This window comes from Nothoprocta perdicaria, unplaced genomic scaffold (assembly GCF_003342845.1).
Source record: "Nothoprocta perdicaria isolate Ctin4 unplaced genomic scaffold, notPer1 scaffold_66, whole genome shotgun sequence".
NCBI lineage: Eukaryota > Metazoa > Chordata > Aves > Tinamiformes > Tinamidae > Nothoprocta > Nothoprocta perdicaria.
Window position 1 is genome coordinate 3086832 of NW_020455932.1, and position 18912 is coordinate 3105743.

Here is an 18912-nt window from a genome sequence, read left to right on the forward strand (position 1 = left end):
GCCGCCGCGAGCCGGGCCGCGGGGCGCTGCCCGCCGGCACCGGGGCTCCCCGCCCGCCGCTGCCGCTTGCCGGGGTTCCTGTGCCTGAGGACCGGGAGCTCCGTGCGGGGCGCGCGGCAGGGCCGAGCTGGAGGCGCTGCTGGTGCCTGCCCGAGCGCCCTGGCGCAGGAGGGCAGCRGGGGACAGGACCGTGTCCGAGCTGGGGAGCCCCCGGGGCACCGGCTGCACCCCCGGGGTGCCCGGTGCTCATCGGTGCCCGTCCCGCCCCCGGAGGAGGGTTAAGGGCTCGGACGGAGCTGGGAAGGGCGCTGGAGCGCCTGTCCCTTGCCAGGCCTCGCCTTGGCGTTCGCYTTCCCGCCCGCAGCGCAGAGCCCTGCGCGGGGTCACCCTGTTCCCGGGGATCCCGCAGAGCCGGGGCTGGGGGAGCAGCCTCCTGCGCTGGGCACCGCCTGCCCCAGCTCTGCGCCCCCAGGCCTGGCCCCTTCCCCGTCCTGCACAAGGCYTCCTCCTTTGCCACATCCTTGCAGCTCTTCTGAACTCTGCCCAGCTCTCRGCCCTCAAAGGCTTCCTCTTTGCTCCCCAGGATCTGCTCACTGCCCAAACTTCCCCCCTTCCCCTTCACTGGCTCCTCTGYCAGGGTCACAGTCCTGGGGACATTGCCCCCCAGCTCTGGGAGGCTCCCCAGGTGTTGCTGGGTCTCCTAGGCCATAGGTCTGATGTTCAGGTGCCTTCCCGAGCCMTTTGGTTCCCATCCTTGCTGTGACATCTCACAGACCTGGCTGGATAGAGCTGTCCACGTCTGTATTTCCTCCTCCCTCCTCCACCCTCCCACATGGCTGTGATCAAACTCTGGATCCTTCCTCATTTTCTCAGCTAGGTGCCACTCCTGGTGGATCCCCATTGACACATGCTGCAGTCTTCCTCCTCCTTTGACCTTCGTCTCCACCACGAGCCAGTGCAGCAGCCGCAGAAGGGATGGCCCTGGCGGGCAGCGTGCCTCGGCGTGTGAGCTCGGAGCGGCTCTAGCCCGGCCGGCGGCAGCCCCTGAGGCGCCGCATCCACCTCTCCAATAGCTGCCGACGCTCTCATTTTCCTACAGCTTGGCAGTTAATGGTCTGGATGGAAATGAGGCTGGAAGAGACCTCGGGAGGTTGGAGGCTGCTCCCTACGCGAGAGCTGGCTCTGCCAGGCCGTGCCCGTCTCCTCGCAGGTTTGGCCTGTTCCCCAAGCCCCTTGTGGCAGTGCTCCCACCCCCTCTTCTTTGAGCACTTCCTTGGGAAGGTTTTTACTCAAATCTCCTGCTGGGATTTCTTGTTTATCTGTCTTTTAGGCCTGTTACTTCTTGCCCGCTTCCTCTGGAGAGTTGGTTATCTCCGTGCTCTTGTGAGCGCCTTCCCAGCTGCGGTGGTGGCTGCATCTCGGCGCTTCAGGCYGAGCTGCCCCCTTTCTTCCAGTGCTGTCGTGTCCAGCAGTTTGTGCTCTGCCTCTACCCTGTCCCAGCAGGATCTCCTGGGAGCCCAGCCCAGAGCGCCCGCAGTGCTGTCCCTCAACCTTGGAAACACCCGAGGGCACCTGGGGCTGCTCCCGCGTTGGGACCGTGTGTCCCCAGTGTGTCCCAGTGTGTCCCCAGCTCGCACCCCCATCAGAGGCGCCCTCAGCCTTCCCTGTGTTCTGCAGTGGTTGCTCTCTGCTCGTGTTGCCTGGATCTCCCGCCCCGCTGGTTGCTGCCCCGTGCCTGAGGTTCGTGGTGCCACCAGYCCTGCCACCAGCGGGGATGCGCCGYGGTGGTCGCTGGCAGCTCTCRCCACCCTGCAGACGCTGCCTCGTGTTCTCCCTCGGTTCGTTTTTCCTTGTATCCCCCAAGCACCATCCCAGGGCACCAAGCGAGGCAGGGAGTGGGGGGCTGTGGTGGTCCCCGTGCCGCTCGGCGTCTCAAATAAACGCTCTGCCCCTGCAGCCCGCGCGAGGGAGCGTTGGCCGGGCAGGGGCACCGGGCCGGGCTGGGCCGGGGCGCGGGCGGCCGAGCGCTRCGGGCTGAGCTGTGTGCCCCGAGGTGTACCCGGGGGGCTGCGGGGGGCCGGCACCCTGGCCCCGCTGCCCCCTTCCTGCCTCGGTTTCCCTGTGGCAGACGCCGTCGGGAGGCCCCCATCAGCGTGCGGGAGCCACGTGCAGGGGGCAAACGCTCGGGCTGCTCGTGGCTCCTTGTCGGGCACCAGCCCAAGGCCAAGGGGGACGTGTGTGGGTGCGTGTCCCTTGCCGTGCTGGGGACAGCACCCCCCAAGTTAGCAGCAAAGGAGCTGGAGCTGGGAAAAGCGGTAGGAACCTCCCCCCACCGCCCTCGACCCGTTTGAAATGAGCCCAGACAGCCTTGGTGGCACCAGGACGTTTATAAGCGATGGGGGAGCAGGCAGCAGCAGCCGAGGGCGCGGGAGCAGCCCCTGCCCGCGCGGCCCTGCCTCGGGGTGGCCGTGCAGGCAGCGTGGGCAGAGCGGAGCCCCTGTCCTTGCAGGGGCCCGGGTGGCAGCAGGGGCGGAGGGCGCGCTGGGGTAGGACGGCGGGAGGGCGGTGGTGGGACGCAGGCAGAAGGGAGCTCTGGGGCGGGCAGGGGCCTGATGAACCACCATGGCCAGGCTTGGCAGGGTTCCCGGGCACTCTGGGGCCCTGCAGCCCAGCGGGAGAGCTGAACTGGGAGCAGCGGCTCCCCCGAAGGACTCTCACACGTAGTCCTTCATGGGGTAGCTCATAGGRGCACAGGTCTTCACTGCTCTGTACTTCTTCTGGTAGGGATCCTGCTGGGCGGGGGGCCAAGAGCAGCACAAGATGCCTCCGCCGAAGATCAGGAGGGCACTGGAGGCCCAGCCAATGTACAGGGCAGCCCCCAGCTCTCTCTTGAGCGCCTCAGGCACCATGGGGTTGTAGAAGTTGCTGACGATGGTGTTGGCGGACCAGGAGACGGGGATGAGCAGCGCGATGCCGGCCATGATGAAGATGGCGCCTGCCACAGCGGAGACCCTCGTCTTGGCCTCCTTGTCCTCCACGTAGCGCGTGCAGTCAGCACCCGCGATGGAGGTGAGGAAGGCGCAGAAGCCCACGATGATGGAGGTGATGACGAGGGCACGGGCTGCCTGCAGGTCGGAGGTGAGGTCCAGCAGGGAGTCGTACGCCTTGCACTGCATCTGCCCCGTGCTCTCGTACACGCAGTTCATCCAGAGCCCTTCCCAGAAGACCTGCGCCACCACGATGTTGGAGCCGATGAAGGCTGTCACCTTCCACATGGGCAGCGCGCACGTGAGGATGGTGCCCAGCCAGCCCAGCGTGGCCAGCACCTGGCCACCCAGCTGCATCGTCATCATCTCCATGAGCAGGACCTGCTAGGAGAGGGCAGAGCGGTCACACCGGGCCCGCGGCGCTGGGCGCGCGGGGTGCTGCTTCATGCTCGCAGCCCCATGCTGCCGTGTGCGCGGGAGCGGCCGCACGGGGCCACGCGGGAGCAGGGCTGCGCGGGGCCACGCGGGCAGCGCGGAGCACCCGGCTCCCCAGGGGCTGAGCCGGGGGGGACGAGACCTGCTCACCTGGTGCAGCCCCCGGTGCCTGAGCCTGGCGGGGCGGCTCTGGAGACCTGCCCCGTGCCCACCATGGGAATGGGAGGGGAGGGATTTGGGCACGTGGGGCTGTGTAATGTGGGCAAGGGGCTTGTGTTGCCCCGCGGCCCAGTGCCCCGCAACCAACCCACGTCCTGCTCCTCTGTATGGCTCAGTGTGGTCATGGTGGCCAATCCAGAAGGTGCACCGTGTGTCCTGGTCCATCACAGGGRTTCAGCCCAACCTCCCCAGCCAGTTGCTTGTCCATAGGGGAGCATGTGCAGGGGGCACCTGGGCCGRGCACCACGCCATGCGGCAGCCCCCTGCCCTCGCAACGACACCCGTTGTGCTCAGCTCAAGGGGAGGTTTAGCTTTGCCCTTGCCCGCTGCCCTGCCCTTTGGACCCGCGGCTGCCTCTGCGGGGCGCTGGGAGCAGGTCAGAGCTCACACCTTCCCTGATACTGACTTCCAGTGCTCAGCACTTTCAGCGATACCGGCTCTTCTTTCCCGCCAGGCGCGGCACGGGGAGCCATCGTGGGGTGGGAGCAGAGGGACGCTGCTCATCCCCGCGGAGGCGCCGGGGGCCGCGGCAGGGCCGTGCCCAGGGCCGGGCCCCGCTCGCTGCTCAGCGCCGTGCCGTGGGGCGCCCGGCTCCGCGTGCAGCCCTGTCAGGCCCTGGCGCTGGCGAGGCTGAGGGCACCGAGCAGGGGCTGCCGGGCGCTGCCGAGCGGCGCGAGCGGCCGCACGGCGCTCCTGCCGACACAACAGGGTTTTATGGAGCCCTCGGCAGTGCCAGGGTACGTGTCCGACACACCCTGCGGCAACTGTGGAGGTTTCGCCTCCGTTCCCCGTGCCCAGTTTCGGTTTCTGTGACCTCTCCTTCCTCACTGCCTCCTCTGTTCTTCGTGGGCAGCTCGCGAGTATCAGCATCCGCAGGGAGAAACCGAGCCCTGAGCCCGGGGCGGGTGCAGAGCGCCGGGGCCGGCAGGGCCGCGGGGAGCAGCAGCCTGGGCGGCAGCAGCGCCAGGCCAGGGGCTCACAGCAGCGCTAACCCGGGCGCGCTTCCCAGCCAGCCCCGAGCTGCTCCGTGCCCAGGGACAACCAAACCACAGGCCACGACCGTGCCCATCGCATCAGCACACAGCAGCACGGGACATGGTAGGGGGCAAGGAGTGAGCCAGCAAATTCCTCACACTCCCGTTTCTGTCCGTTTGCCACCATTCCCGGCACCACAGGACTGAGGGAGCGTTTGTGGGGAGGAGAGGGGTCACTATTTCCCGCATTCCCACTCCCAACACGGAGAAGGAGGGAAGCTGTGAGCCCTGGCGCTGGTAACCGGCGGCGGCAGCGCGAGCCTCGTGCGTGCAGCGTGGGAGGCGGGCGCGGGGCAGGTGTCAGCGCTCCTGCGCCTCGAGGCAAGGAAGTCCCTGGGGCTGGACCCGGCGCCGGGCTGGGCATGGCCTCAATTCACACCGCTGGAAGCAAAATAAGCAAATTGCCCAGCTTTACCCAGGGCGGGCAGCGCTGAGCCCCCGGTTGCTGCCAGCCCCGCGAGCAGGCAGCTCCTCCGCGGCATCGCCCAAGCCCGGCGCCCGGCCTGCTGCGTCCGCCTGGCGCGGAGCGGCGGCGCTGGGGCTGGAGGCCGGGGCAGGGGCTGGGCAGTGCGAGGCCCGGCAGGCAGGTCTGGAGGCGCTTCAAGCCGTTGTTCCTGTGGCACAGGAGCCACCAGGCCCTGGCTGTCCCAGGACCAAGGCCAAACCTGGGGAGGGTAAAGAAAACGAAGCACAGCGGGGGCTGAGCAGCTACCGTTTAATGTGGGATGTCTGTGCGGATGTCACCACGGCRGGGTCAGCGCGAGTCACCCTGTCCTGCCCGGGGCACCCCGCGCAGCTGCTGGCTGCTCGGGAGCAGCGTTGCATGCAGGGAGCCCATCGGGGCTCTGTGCCCCGCGAGCAGGGGCAGTGCTGGGCATGGGCACCCCGGTGCCAGGGCTGCCAGCCTTCGCCCGGGCGCAGCCCCTGCCCAGCTCTGCTGCTCCCTCCCCAACCGGTTCTCCCAGCCCAGCTGCTGTCTTCCCACTCCCAGGATAATGATACCCCCGCCCCGAGGAGCCGAGAGGAGCAATAAATAGGTCCAGCTACGCAAATGCAAGCCCCAAAAGTAGGTCAAAGTAAAAACAGAGGGTAGAGGGATCGAGAGCCCCTGGACCACTCTCTGCACCGTGCCGGGCTCACCCAAGGCACCACGTGCCCTGGAGCGAGAAGGAGCCGAGCTGCACGGGCTGGGTTGGCAGTCCCCCATCGCGGTGTCCCCGTGCTGAAGAGGGAGCCCGTACTGCCCGTGCGGACGCGAGGGCTGCAGCCGGGCGCACTCGGAGCCGCGGTGCAGCTGGGCGCACTCGGAGCCGCGGCGCAGCCCCACACACCACGGTGCCGAGGGCCGGCAAGAGCCCCAGTCTTTCCCAGACCCTCGGCCGCGTTTCCCCTCGCGCAGGCACCAGCAGCACCCGGGAGGGCATGTGCCCCCAGCAGGGCCGGGCCGGCTGCCAGGGCCGCTCGGCCGGCGGGTCGCAGAGGGAGGGCACCGGGACGGGATCTCTCTGTTCTCTGTCTCGGCTGAGATTAAAGATCCAGCTTCAATCCGCAGGCGAACAAAGGCAGCTCTGTGCGCTCTGCCCCTCCGCGCCGCCCGCACCCTTTGCGCGCCGGCCCGGCGCAGGGGGGCAGCGGGGCTGCCCGCGCTCGCTGCGGCCCCTCGAGCGCCTCCCTCCGCTCCTGCACAGCGGGCAGCAGCGCCGATGCTTCACGCCGGGAGCACAGGGCCCCGCAGCGCCCGCAGGTGCTGCCTCCGCGGGGCGGGTGGGCAGCCTGCATGGCCCAGCCAAGGGGAGCGCTGCTCCCCGGGCTGCCCCGCAGCGCTGCCGCTGTCRGGAGCACCCGGCCGGCGCGGGGCGGCCCCGTGCCCAGGGGTCTGCACGGGGGAGAGGCGCCGAGCCACGCGCCGGGCGAGGCGCCCCGCAGTGCGCCGGGCACTTCCTACACGTAGTTGCTGGCTGGCACGGAGCGCGACGCCGTGTACTTGGCAGCATAGGGCTTCTCGCCGCGCCGCGGGCAGCTGCAGCACAGGATGAGGCCGCCAAGGAGCAGCAGCGCCGAGGCCGCCCAGCCCACGTACAGCGAGGAGCCCAGCTCCCGCTTCTGGGACTCCGAGACCAGCGGGTCATAGAAGTCCCGGATGATGCTGTTGGCCGACCAGGAGATGGGGATGAGGATCATGATGCCGGCGATGACGAAGATGATCCCAGAGCCAATCATGACCCTGGCCTTGGCGCTGTCGTCCTCCACGCAGTTGGTGCACTTCCCGCCGGTGACGGCGAGCAGGGTGCCCAGCACGGCCAGCACGATGGCGATGACCACGAGGGCGCGGGCGGCCTGCAGGTCCTGCGGCAGCGCCAGCATGGAGTCGTACACGCGGCACTGCATCTGCCCCGTGCTCTGCACCACACAGTTCATCCACAGCCCTTCCCAGATGATCTGCGCCACCACGATGTTGTTGCCGACGAAGGCCGTCACRCGCCACATRGGCAGCGCGCAGCACAGGATGGTGCCCAGCCAGCCGATGACAGAGAGGGCGATGCCCAGCACCTGCATCCCCATGGAAGCCATCGCTCGCYGCCCGTGCCGACACGCGTGCCCGGCTCCGGCAGCGCCGCAGTGCCGGCTCCCGGGACCATTGGAGGCGTTATATGCCTTCGCCAAGGGAGGAGCTCCAGCCCCCTCGCTCCAGCCGGTCCGCACAGTACGAAGGGGTAAAACCAGTTCCCCGGGATTCCTCCACTCGCATTTCTCCCCACAGCAATGACACTTAATATTCCTGCTGCTCCCAGAAAGAGATGATGGGGACCGGGATGAGGCCACCCTGATGCAGGGAGAGCCTGGCAGCGATGCCAGATCCGAGCCCTGCACGGAGGCACCGGCCGCCTCGCGCCTCGGTCTGCGCCAGCTCGTGGGGTGCCAGCTGAGCGCCCGGGAGCATCGCGCCTCCTCGGGGGCGCCGCGGCTCGGCCCGCTCAGCGCCCTTCCCCGCCGGCCGCGGGCCGCGAGCGGCTCCTCTTTGTTCCTTGGCATCTGCCCATCACTTCCYATCCCACAATTAGGCCCCAGGCGGGAGGTGTCGCCGCCGCCACCGAGACCCACAAACCGGTCGGAGCTGCCGCGGGCCGCCCSGGGCTGGGGCCGACCCCGCGCTCCAGCCCACCCTGCCCCGGCCAGGTTCACACGACAGCCCCTCTTGCCCAACAGGGCCCGGGCGGGCCGAGGGGCGGAGGCCGCACAGGGACACGGGGGCTGCAAAGGGCCCCCAAACAGCCCCGTCCACCTCGCTCGTGGCTAGAGGGCGGAAAGAGCTGCCGGGAAAGTCTGATGGCAGCGCGAGTTGCACACACGGCCCGGCCTCGCCGGGCAGGAGCGTGCGGAGCGGGCGAGACGTGCAGGGCGGCCCGTGGGGAGCCCCAGGCGGCAGCAGAGCGGGGCCGCGCGTCTCGCTGCGGGCGGCTCAGGCCTGGGAAACGTCAGGATCATGCATAGGGAAAGCAGCCGCCTCCCAGCCCACCCGCGCCGCTCAGCTTCGTGCTTCCTGCTTTCTGGCTGCCGCTCGGGACGTGCCGACTCCCCGGGCAACACGCGTGTGTTCCCGGGTGAACCGCGTGCCTGCACCAGGGTTTCTGCTTCCCGACGGGTAACGGGTCCAAAATGAGGCAACCACTGAGGTTTGCCCTTATCTCCCAGTGCTGACCAGGGAGATGCGGCTCACCAGGCAGGGCAAGGACGCAGCGCACCCAGCACCCACAGGAGAAGAGAGGYGCAGGTGACAGCGCCGGCGGCGCAGGGGCTGCCCAGAGGGCATCGGGCACCGCAATGCCACAAAGCAGCCGAGTGGCGCGGGGCGCTCGCAGCCCGGGGCAGCGGGACCCCGATGCCACGCCGTGCCCACTGTGCAGTTCAGCCCTGCGGCTCCACGTGGCAGCCCCGCGGCTCGGCCAGACCCCTCCTGCTTTACCCCGTGAGCCCACACGGCCCCCCGCTCCCTCTCGCCGCCTCCCTGCCACGCGCACAGGGTGAGGGCCGGAGCACGGGGACGGGCAGGCACAGCTGCCCTTCGAGCTTCACTGTGGCTTTCACTAGGGCAAAGATAACCTGAGAGCGTTGGGTGTYTTGGAGCGCTCAGGCGCTGGGTGGATAAGTTATTAGGGTTATTAGCTATTAGTGCTGTGGCGCCRGGCAGAGCTGTGGGTTGCAGGCGGGCGCTGTGGCCAGGCCGGGGTTGGGAACCGAGGCTGGGGAGCGCAGCCCGGCAGGACGAGCCATGGCCACGAGGCTGGTGGCCCCGGCAGCTGCACTCGGCGAGGATGGCGGTGCCACTGCTGCAGCCCCAGCACAGGCTGCAGGGACCGCGGCCAGCGCCGGGGCTGGGGGTGYGGGCGGGCTCTCGGGGATGGGGACCAGGGCCCAGGAGCCCTCGCGGAGCAGGTCAGTGTCCTGGCAGCACTGGCCATGCGCCCACACAGCCCTGAGCAGCGGCCGCGGAGCCGGGAAGGAYGCGGGGAGCAGCGGGGCTCCCTGCGCCGCCCGCCCGCGTGCACGACGGGCCGGGTCTCCACCCAGGTCTGTTTACCCTGAGAGGCTCCTCAGTCTGTCTCCACTGCTGGATCACCCACATTGTTTGAATACCAAACTCGCCCCTCGAGCCAAAGAGAGGAGCCTTGTAGTCAGGTCCCCTTTAATCTGCGAGGGAACAGCAGGGCCTGATCCGCCCCGCTCGGAGCATCCTCCGGCTGGGACGCGGCATTTGACCCTGCCCAAGGCTGAATGTCGTTGTCACCTCCCAGGCTGCTGCCCTAACCACAGTGCTATTTGGGCCGGAGACAAGCGCGGTGCGYGTCTCTGCACAGGCAAACACCGGCTCGTCCCATGGGCTGCGTGTCCCTGGGTACACAGTGACAAGCCCCCAGGCCAGGGATAGACGGCCGGGGGACAGAGCGACTTCTCCACGTGCAGAGCTTCAATCACCGGGGCAGGTGCAGGGCGACGCACGCGCACCCATGGAGCCAAGGCAGGCACCAGCAAGGCTCGTTGAGGGCTGAGTCCTGTCATTAAGGCCAGAATGTGACAGGTATTTAAACTGGTRTCTGCCACCAAGAAACTCCCCTGCTGCCCTTGCCCACATTCCCCAGCAGCTCATTCACCACGCAAACAAGTGCCGCACAGTTAGCCCGAAACCTGTACCGGGGAATGGGCCCACGCCGTGTCTCCCTGTGGCTGGATCGTCCACTGGTGTGACGGGCCAGTCCATGGCACTGAACCCGAGCCGAGGTGCCGCGAGGAGCCATCGCGGCCAGTTGGATGTACAGACACAAGCCGAGTGGCCAGGCAGGGCACAGAGGGGCAGCAACCTCCTCTTGCAGCATCATCCCACCCTTGATGCACATGGAGCCCTRGCCGATGTTGGCGAAGGCGGGTGGCACCTTGGAGATCTTGGTGTGGACCCTGCGAGATCCAGACACCAGCCCCACAGCAACATGGCCCGGCCCCCGCTGCCCACGACAGGGCTGCCAGGGCATCTCACCAGGGCGGAGGCTGCCCAGGGAGCACAGCGCCCAGAGCGTTCTCCTCTCCTCTCCTCTCCTCTCCTCTCCTCTCCTCTCCTCTCCTCTCCTCTCCCCGTCTCCGCTGGTGCAGCCGGCTCAGGGCAGCCCCTGCTCCACACCACCCGTCCCCACGGCCTCTCACAGCACCGGCCTGCCCGACCCAGCAGGGGCAGCCCCTCAGGGGCACCCATGGGCCCTGCCCAGCCCCTGCAGATAGACGCACCGTGCAAAGCAAGTGGTGTTTTCCAGGCCCTGAGCTGCAAAGCGCAGCAGAGGAGATGCCCACCTCTCACCACACGTGGAGCACGGGCACAACTTGCCCTGACGAACCCTTTCCAACCTGTCCCAGCAGCTAGCCTGTCYGTGCAGCAGGGATCTCCTCTCCACCTAAATGGGATGCCCACCCCACCTCCTGCGCCTGCTCCAGCACCCACCTGAGCTGTGGGTGCCCCACTCTGCAAACAAGGAGTTTGTTTGTAGGAGTGGGGGGAACAGAGCTCCAGCCCCAACGCACCACATGTTGATGAAAAGCATCGACTGGAGCGGGAAGGGCTCCGGTCTCAGCACAGCGGCCACCGGCACCAAATCTCTGGCCACAGGCTGCAGAGCTGCTCTCCACAGGTGAGAACCATCTCACCGGGAGAGGGGAAATGCCCCACACAGCCCCACGGCCGAGCAGGGAGACCCTCGGCGCGAGAGCTGTGAGGAGGAGGCAGCAAAGCCCGGGCGGCGTTAGATGAGCCCGGGGTCAGGTACCAACATCGCCCTTGTGCAGGGGAGAAGGGCAACTGCAGGGAGAGGGCTCTGCGCAGGGATCCTGCTGCTTACAGCAAGGGCCTTCCCAGGATACGGACCGTTCCCTTTCCCTGCAGTACTTCCTGCTAGCCCAGGCAAGGGCGCTCAGCCTTGGGCCAAGCGCCCATTCCYGGGCACATGCAGAGGCTGAGTCACAGACTCACAGCTCCCGATTTCATGATGTCATGGATGACATCCCAAACTCACGGCGGAGCCGTCGGAGAAACCGGAGAGCCGCCGCGGTCCCGGGTTCACCCCGACGGGATGAGTCACGGTCACGAACTCTCCCRCTCTCCGTTTCGAGCCGCCGTGACTGTTCTGACGCGGCCGCTCCCTCCCGGCGGACACCAACCGCCAAACAGCTCAACCAGCGGATTATTTACCCACATACTCACACGCTTGTGAGAAACTGAATGTTCCCAAAAAGTCCTTTTCCCGACATAAAACTCTCTGACCGGCTCAAATGTGCACGGTAAGGTTATTTCCAGCAGTCTGAAGCCAAAATGGTTTTATGAGCTCAGCGGCGAGCGCGGGTGCTCAGGAAGCCTTTCCTGCAGTCAGTGGTGTTTGTGCAYGCAGCAGGGGTTACTTGGAGACCCGGAGCGCCCGGCTAAACGCACGGCGGGAGGCGGGGGGAGGTAAAAGATTATCAACTTACTGAGCTCARAGAGGCTCAGAATTGGCAAGACACATTCAAGTGCTACTGAGCCCTTAGCCAAGGGGACGTGCGAGGCGGCAGCCCCGTCCTCGGAAGGAGGGCAGCTCCGTCCGGCACGGCTCCATCAGGGGCTCCGAGAGCGCGGCCGGMGGGGACAGCAGGGGCGGCGGTGCCGGGCACCGGCCCTGGCGGCACCCCCAGGCCCGTCCCGGCTGGGGCACTGGCGTCACGGGTGGCCCTCGATGGGGTGGGGGCCGGTGCCCCCGTCCCCGCGGCCGCTCGGCGGGCCGGACAAAGCTGCCATTGATGCCGCGCGCCAACTTACCTGCCACGCCGTCACGGGAGGGGCTGCGACAATGGAGCTGTGTGCCCTGGCCGGGGCAGATCCGGCCGCCCGGCTCCTGCAATATAAGCACACACGGCGGCATTTACCGTCCCGGCCCAGCTCCCCGGGGGATGAAACGCACCGTCATTGCCCAGACCACAAAGCGGGGGAACACCCCGGGCCTGCTGCCGGCCCCACCGCGCACGTGCGCGGGACGCGCGGCCGTGCCGCCCGCGGGGGTTTCTACGCTGGCCTCTCAGCCGGGCGGAGCGGCCGCCTCGGGGCGAGGGCGACGCGGCCCACAGCAGGGCCGCGACGCCCTTCCTGCCGCGTGGCGGCCGCGCAGGAGTGGCTGTGGGGCCGGCACAGCCCTGCGGCAGCGCTGCCGTGTCCCCTTTGTGCCTCGCGAAGCCCCTGCGTCTGCCCGGCCCCAGGACGAGCTGCAGGCCGCGGATCCTCCTGCCCGTGGTGCGGACGCCAACCCTGCTCTGCCAGCACCGTGGGGCTGTTGTCYGCACGGGGACACGCGGGGCAGCCGCGGCTCCAGCGCCGGCCCCGCTCCGAGCATTCCAGCCTGCCTCTCACCTGAGTCAGCCRGGGAGCCGCGCGGAGCAGCCGCCGGCAGCGGGAGCGCTCGCCGCGCGCCGCTTTGCACAACCTGTACTTTGAGCAATTGGGGATGACGGGCGCGGGGCCCACGGGGCTGCTGCCCGGGGGCTTTTTCCGACAGGAGGCAGGGCTGGGACACGGCGCCATCCGGAGGAGGTTGTGGCAGGGGGTGGCAGCGCCTTGAGCACCCCAGCTCCCACGTGTCACCCCTGGGCTCCTGCAGCCCCATTGCTCCGACTGCTGGGCAAATACATGAAAACTGTCTGTCATTTCGGCACCAACTCGCCCCTCCGCTGCTGGGCTGCAGGCACAGGTCACGTCCCTGCCGGGGCGCTGCTTCCCAGCCCCGGACTGCACTCCTGCCCCACAACCCACACCCCTATCCCAGAATTTATCCTCCTCTCCGTGCACCACATCCCACCAGGGTTATCCTGTTCACCCCAGCCCGAATCCCCCTGGGGTTATCGCCATCCTCCTGCCCCACACGGTCCCAGACCATCCCTGCTGCCTCAGCACGTCACCCTGCGCGAGGGCCCGGTCTGGCTGCTGCCCGTGCCCCACAGTGCGGCGCCCGCTCTGGCGCGTGCCCCTGCGCCGCGCACGCCTGCGCCTGCTCGCACCTGCGTCTTGGGCACCCGCCCGCGCGTCTCCCCAAGGCCGGGGCGCCGCGCGCGCCTGCGCGGGGCTGCTCTGCAGGCCGCTGCGGGCGGCGTCCTCGAGCGCACAGCGGCAGCGCCGCTCCGCGTGTCCCTGCACGCGTGTCCTGCCTGCGGGACAAGCACCGCCCGGCCCTAGGTGCAGAGTGCGTGTGCACCCATGAGCCTGTCATCACCCCTGCGCATACACGCATGCTGCCCGGAGCAGGGGCTGCCGGGGGGGGCATTGTACGTGCATTTGTGAGCACGTGCACATGCACCTGAGTGCACCTGCACCTGTGTGCGTGCACGAGGTGGGTGCTGTGGGGTGCGAGAGACCCACTGAGAGCGCGGCAGGGTGGCAGAGAGCGATGCAGTGCGCAGCAGGGTGCCCGGAGTGGCGCGGGCCGACGTGGGTGGCTGCGGGGTGTCAAGGTGCTGCAGGGTGGCAGAGACCAACCCATGGGGCGMACCGAGACCTGCCCCGCTCTGCCCAGTGAGGAGCCTCGTGCCGCACACAGGGGAGCGCTCGGGCCGGGAGAGCGGCTGCCYGGAGCCCCCCAGCACCGCACACTGCAGGAGTTAATAAGTGGTGGGGAGGCCGTGGCGGAGCGAGGGGCCGGGCGGCAGCSAGCCCGCGGGCAGCAGCGCCGCGTGTCCTGCCGCTGCGCAGGGCGATGGAGACACGAGCACATTCCTGGGGAGGGGGGAGCTGCAAATACCTGGCCCGAGATGCAGCCGTGCGTGTCGGGAGGGCGGCAGGGAGCGCGCACCTGCAGGGCACGGCCGCAGCCGAGCGGGGCGCGGACACGCCGTCTTCCCGGGGCCCCGGGGACGTGGGTGCCCACAAGGCCCYACCTGGGGCTCTGGCTGCCCCTGGGCACCGCGGGCACCACGCGGTCCCGCCATGGCCACGCTGCTGCACGAGCTGGCGCCGCGGCCGCCTCGCGGGGCCCGGGCAGCCTCCCCCGCGCGCTGCGTCCTCCGCGGCCTGTCCCACCGTCCAGGCTGGCGAGATCAGGGCAGTGACAGCCACGGAGCAATTCCCTGCMCTGCTCCCTATAAACTCAAGGACAAGACATTCAGGCAGGATGAGCAAAGCCATTTGCTGCCAGGCCGGGGATCGTGGGGACGCAGCCCCGAGGAGGCTCCGCGGGCCCCTGGCTCCCCTGGCAGCGGCACCAAGGCCCGCAGGGGCGGCACAGGGGCTCAGGGGCTGCGCGAGGAGCCGCCACGGAGCCCACGGGTGCATCGCCCTCCACGCGCGGACCCGCATTGCGCCGCCGGCTGAGCTCCTGCTGCACTTTGCACATAATGCAAAGGTGCCCCAGTGTTCCCGGCGCTTGCCGGGCCACGGGCCGATAAGGAGCAATCTYGGAGTGGATAAAAAAGCCGACAAGGCTCTAATCTTAAATAAACTGCCCTCCTTTTGGACACTATGTTAAACGTGAGATCTGATGAAGAGGTACAGATAATAAAACAAGCTGTGACCTTCAGCATGGCGGCCGCAGAGGCCGGGCCCGCAGCGATAAGGAGGGTTTCCCCCCGCGCCACGCCACCCGCGCCGCCTGCGCCGCCTGCACCGCCCGCGCCGCTGCTCCACTGCCCCACTTGGAGAGCCGGGGTGGGCGCAGAGGGCCCCGCGGCGAGCGAGGCGGCGCGGGCAGCTCCACGGGCCACACAAGGCCCGGGAACGGGCAGGCCCCGCGGCCCCGGCACCCAGAGCCGCCCCTGCCGCCGCTTCCCAGCGCCTCGCAGAGCCCTTGGGCACCGCAGCGATGGCCACAGGCTTCAGCAGGACAGGGGTCGCGGGGCCGAGCRGGCACCGGGTGACATGGGGACAGTGCCTGCGAGCGCAACGGGCGCTTCCTGCTTCGTGTTTTCCTCTGGAACCRCAGCCAACAGGCTCGGGTTTCCTGCTCCCTCCTGGGCACATACAGGGCACCGGACTGCAGCTTGGGGTCCTCCCGCCCCGGAGCCCCAGCCTGGCTTGCAGGCGGCAGAGCCTGCGGCGTCGCGGGCGTCCCCGCCGCGTCCCCCCCGCCGGTGGCCATCACAGGTGCCCTCCTCCCTTCCCTCCCCTCCCCGGCACCAGCGCCATCTCTGCAAACAAAGGGGAGGGTGTGGGATGCTGGCGAAAGAGCCAGTGAAAAGGAGAGTCCGGCGGCGAAACCCCACCCGCCGCGCGCTGAGGTAATGCAGCCCGGCCCCGGCGCCGCCGCTGCTTATAAGCGCAGGTGCGCGCAGGTGCGAGCCATCGCCGAGGAGCAGCAGCCCCGGGCCAGGGCGTCCGGCCAGCGCATTCCTCCCTGCCGCCGCCTCGGAGCGCCCGCGGAGCCGCCCACCATGTCTATGGGCCTGGAGATCGGAGGGGTGACCCTGTCYGTGCTGGGCTGGCTCTGCAGCATCATCTGCTGCGCGCTGCCCATGTGGCGCGTCACGGCCTTCATCGGCAACAACATCGTGACGGCGCAGATCATCTGGGAAGGGCTCTGGATGAACTGCGTGGTGCAGAGCACRGGGCAGATGCAGTGCAAGGTGTACGACTCCATGCTGGCGCTGCCGCAGGACCTGCAGGCCGCCCGCGCCCTCCTCGTCGTGGCCATCGTGTTGGCCGTGCTGGGTCTGCTGGTGGCCATCGTGGGGGCGCAGTGCACCCGCTGCGTCGAGGATGAGACCACCAAGGCCAAGATCACCATCGTCTCTGGCGTCATCTTCCTGCTCTCCGGCATCATGACCCTCATTCCCGTCTCCTGGTCGGCCAACACCATCATCCGGGATTTCTACAACCCGCTGGTGCTTGACCCGCAAAAGCGGGAGCTGGGCACGTCCCTCTACGTGGGCTGGGCGGCCTCGGCGCTGYTGCTCTTCGGGGGCTCCCTGCTCTGCTGCTCCTGCCCGCCCAAAGACGAGAGGTACGCGCCCAGCAAGGTGGCCTACTCGGCGCCGCGCTCCGCCGTCACCAGCTACGACAAGAGGAACTATGTGTGAGGAGCGGGGCCGCCCGCCGCGCACCCGGCAAGGGCAGCGGCCGCCTCCGGGCGGACTTTCATCTCCACCCCGGGGAGGGTTTTCTCTCTGACCTATGGCTCCCTGGCTCCGAGGAACCCCCTGTCCGACCAGACCCCTTGCCCGGCCCGCGGGGACCCCTCTGCCGAGGCCCGGGAGGACTCGTTCCTCTGAGCCGGACGCGGCCATCCCCTCGGCGTCRTCCTGCGCTGCGGCGGGGGCCTCGCCTGGGCAAAGGGCACGGGGGCCGAGCGCCACGGGGGGGTTACTCGAACAAGGAGGGTCCCGCGGCTCCCCTGCCCCATGCGCAGGGTGGCCCGAGCTCCAGCAGGACTGGGGACAGGGCGGCCGGGGGCTCTGCGGCGCTCGCAGGGCCGCTCGCAGCCGCTGGGTTTGGGCACGGCAGGAGCAGCGGCAGAGCCCCGGGCAGGGGGCTAAGGGGGGGCTCGGGCCGGCCCGCGCGAGGAAGGGTCCGCGGGGTCAGGGCCGGGCCGCGCGAGCGGGAGCCCTGCGCGCGCCTGTGCAAACACAGACGGTTTCGGGTAAACAGCGCCAGTTTCGGGTTGCCAGGAGAGCTCTTCGCATGAGTGACACGCGCAGGAAGCTGCCCCCGCAGCCCCCCCTCGGCCCGCGGCCCCCGGCCCTCCCGCCCGCCTCCGCCGCCGGGCAGGGGCCTCTTCTCCTCCTGTTACGCGTGGTCTGTACGAGTTACATTTGTCAATAAAAGTGTCCTGTTTTCATAGCCAGCGCTGTGGTGGATCCTTGGCGCCCTACTCTGCTCACCCAGACCGGGTGGGGGCACCCACGGGGACACCCGAGGGGAAGGACGAAAGGGGACGGCAGCAACGGGGCCGCAGCCCCACAACGAGCACCCAGCGGGGCAATGGAAATGCCARCCGACCCATAGTGGAGCCTCAAAGGCAACGCGCCCGCTGGGATAGCCCCTGGGTGCCGCGGAGCAGGGGCAGGAGCTCAGGGCCACCGCGAGCCACAGGAGGCACGGGAGCCGCCCGCACTGCCCAGCGCCGCGCAGGACACGCTCCCCTCGCTGCCGCTGATGCCAGTGACCGCTCACTGGGGGTTGGCAGCGCCCCTGGCACCAGGTGCGAGCGCGGGGGTCTCAGCCCTTCTGGCTGCAGCCCCAGCCCCTCCTCGCGCTCGCCCTTCCCCAGCAGCCTCCTCCCGGCCTCCTTTCYGCCATGGTGCTGCCTGCGAGCGGCCGGCGGGCAGCAGAGGCGCCGCGGGGAGCTCCCGCGGACACTCCCTGCGCGGGGGCAAAGTCTGGCTCTGCAGGGGACAGCGGCTCGTCTGCCACCGCACTGCCGGGCGCGCCCGCGTTGCACAACCGCCCGGCCTGGCCCGGCCGCGCGGGACGCTGCCGCCGGCCCCGCCGCGCTGCGGTGAGCGGGGAGAGCGCGGCCACCGCTACAGGAGCCCCCGTCGCCGGGACACAGCAGCACGTGTGGGGGCATCGCTGCGGGCGCGGGCCGGCGGGCCCCGGGGAGGCACAGGCACCACAGGGGGGCCGCGCTCCGCGCTTTGTCCCCGCGCGGGCAGGCAGCCGATCCGCCCGGCTCGGATTGCCGGGGCCCCGCCTCGCCCCGCGCTCGCTGCACGCCCCGCTGCGCCGATAAGGATCGCGTGGCTGCGGGCCGGGCAGGCCGGCCCGTCGGGGCAGCGGGAGCCTCGGGGTGCCGCGGGCCGCGCGGGCGGGAGGGCACCCGCTGCCCAGGGCCTGGCGAGCGCCGCGGGCCGAACCCGACACCGAGCGGCCCCAGGGACGCGGCGGCCCCGCGGCTCCCTCCTTTCCGGCTCTCCAACAAAGGCAGGCTCACAGGGCCCGAATGCTCAACTGCCCCCAGCCGCCTTCCAGACCTTCCCGCCCCAAGATACTTGTTCTGTTGTAACTGGGTCCTGAGAATCTGCATGGAAATTAGGGGCCGCACGCAGGGCTGCCGGCGGCTCTGCCGCTCTCGCCCTTGGCTCCTGGCACCCCCACCAGCAGGTGCGGCCCTCGGCCCGGCACCGCCGCGGAACCAACAGCGGGAACTCGCTGGGGAGGCGCCCAGCACCTCCCCGAGGGGCTCCCCGAGCCCCGCGGAATTTCCTGGGCCCTTCCGCATACACAAGGATGTCAAGCCGCGGCTCTTCCTGGAGCAGCCGTCACGGGAGCTGCCTCAGAGCCGGCGCCAGCCCCGCCGCAGCCGCCGGGGTCCCGCGTGGCGCAGGGGCAGCTCGGAGCCCCCGGGGGAGCTCGGGGGGCGCGGGGCAGACCCCGGCAGGGCTCTGCAGGCCGCAGTGGCTCGGGGGGAGCCCAGCGGTACCGAGGCCACCAGCCCGGTGCCCCCCGCCGGGTCCGACCCTCGCCGGAGGCAGCTCCAGGGCAGGGCCGCTCCCAGCCGGAGCCCGCGGTGCCGGTGCCACCGGGGCCGCCCCGGGTGCTCCACTCCCGCTCCCGCGGCGCACGCGCAGCACGGGGCTGCGCCAGGAGCCCCCGGCCCAGGAGCCCCCGGCCCAGGAGCCCCCGGCCCGCAAACCCCGTGCGCGCCCGCAGCCGGGCAGCACACACGGCGGCCGGGCCGGGCCGGGCGGGGCGGCCCACCCTGTTCCGCCGCCGCGGCCTTATCGCGGCCGGGCCTTGACCCGGCGCCGTT

At 69.6% G+C, this 18912-nt stretch overlaps 3 protein-coding genes across 3 annotated transcripts; 1 reads left to right on the top strand and 2 right to left on the bottom strand.

Annotated features, from left to right (window-relative positions):
• Nucleotides 1-2714: 2714 nt before the first annotated feature.
• LOC112956702 (claudin-4-like) lies at nt 2715-11514 on the bottom strand. The gene is made up of 2 exons (XM_026050181.1): nt 11418-11514; nt 2715-3368 (listed from the first exon to the last, which is right to left on the bottom strand). Exon 2 carries the CDS (start codon nt 3357-3359, stop codon nt 2715-2717), a length of 645 nt encoding a protein of 214 aa, XP_025905966.1. The 5' UTR covers nt 3360-3368; nt 11418-11514.
• LOC112956672 (claudin-4-like) lies at nt 6617-10200 on the bottom strand. Its single transcript, XM_026050156.1, is given in 3 exon segments — nt 6617-7360; nt 7363-7457; nt 10056-10200. Coding segments are annotated over 3 exon segments (984 nt in total).
• Nucleotides 11515-15525: 4011 nt separating the features above from the next.
• Nucleotides 15526-16576, top strand: LOC112956726 (claudin-3-like). Its single transcript, XM_026050208.1, has one exon. The coding sequence runs from the start codon at nt 15596-15598 to the stop codon at nt 16238-16240; it is 645 nt and encodes a 214-aa protein (XP_025905993.1). The 5' UTR covers nt 15526-15595; the 3' UTR covers nt 16241-16576.
• The last annotated feature ends 2336 nt before the right edge of the window (nt 16577-18912 follow it).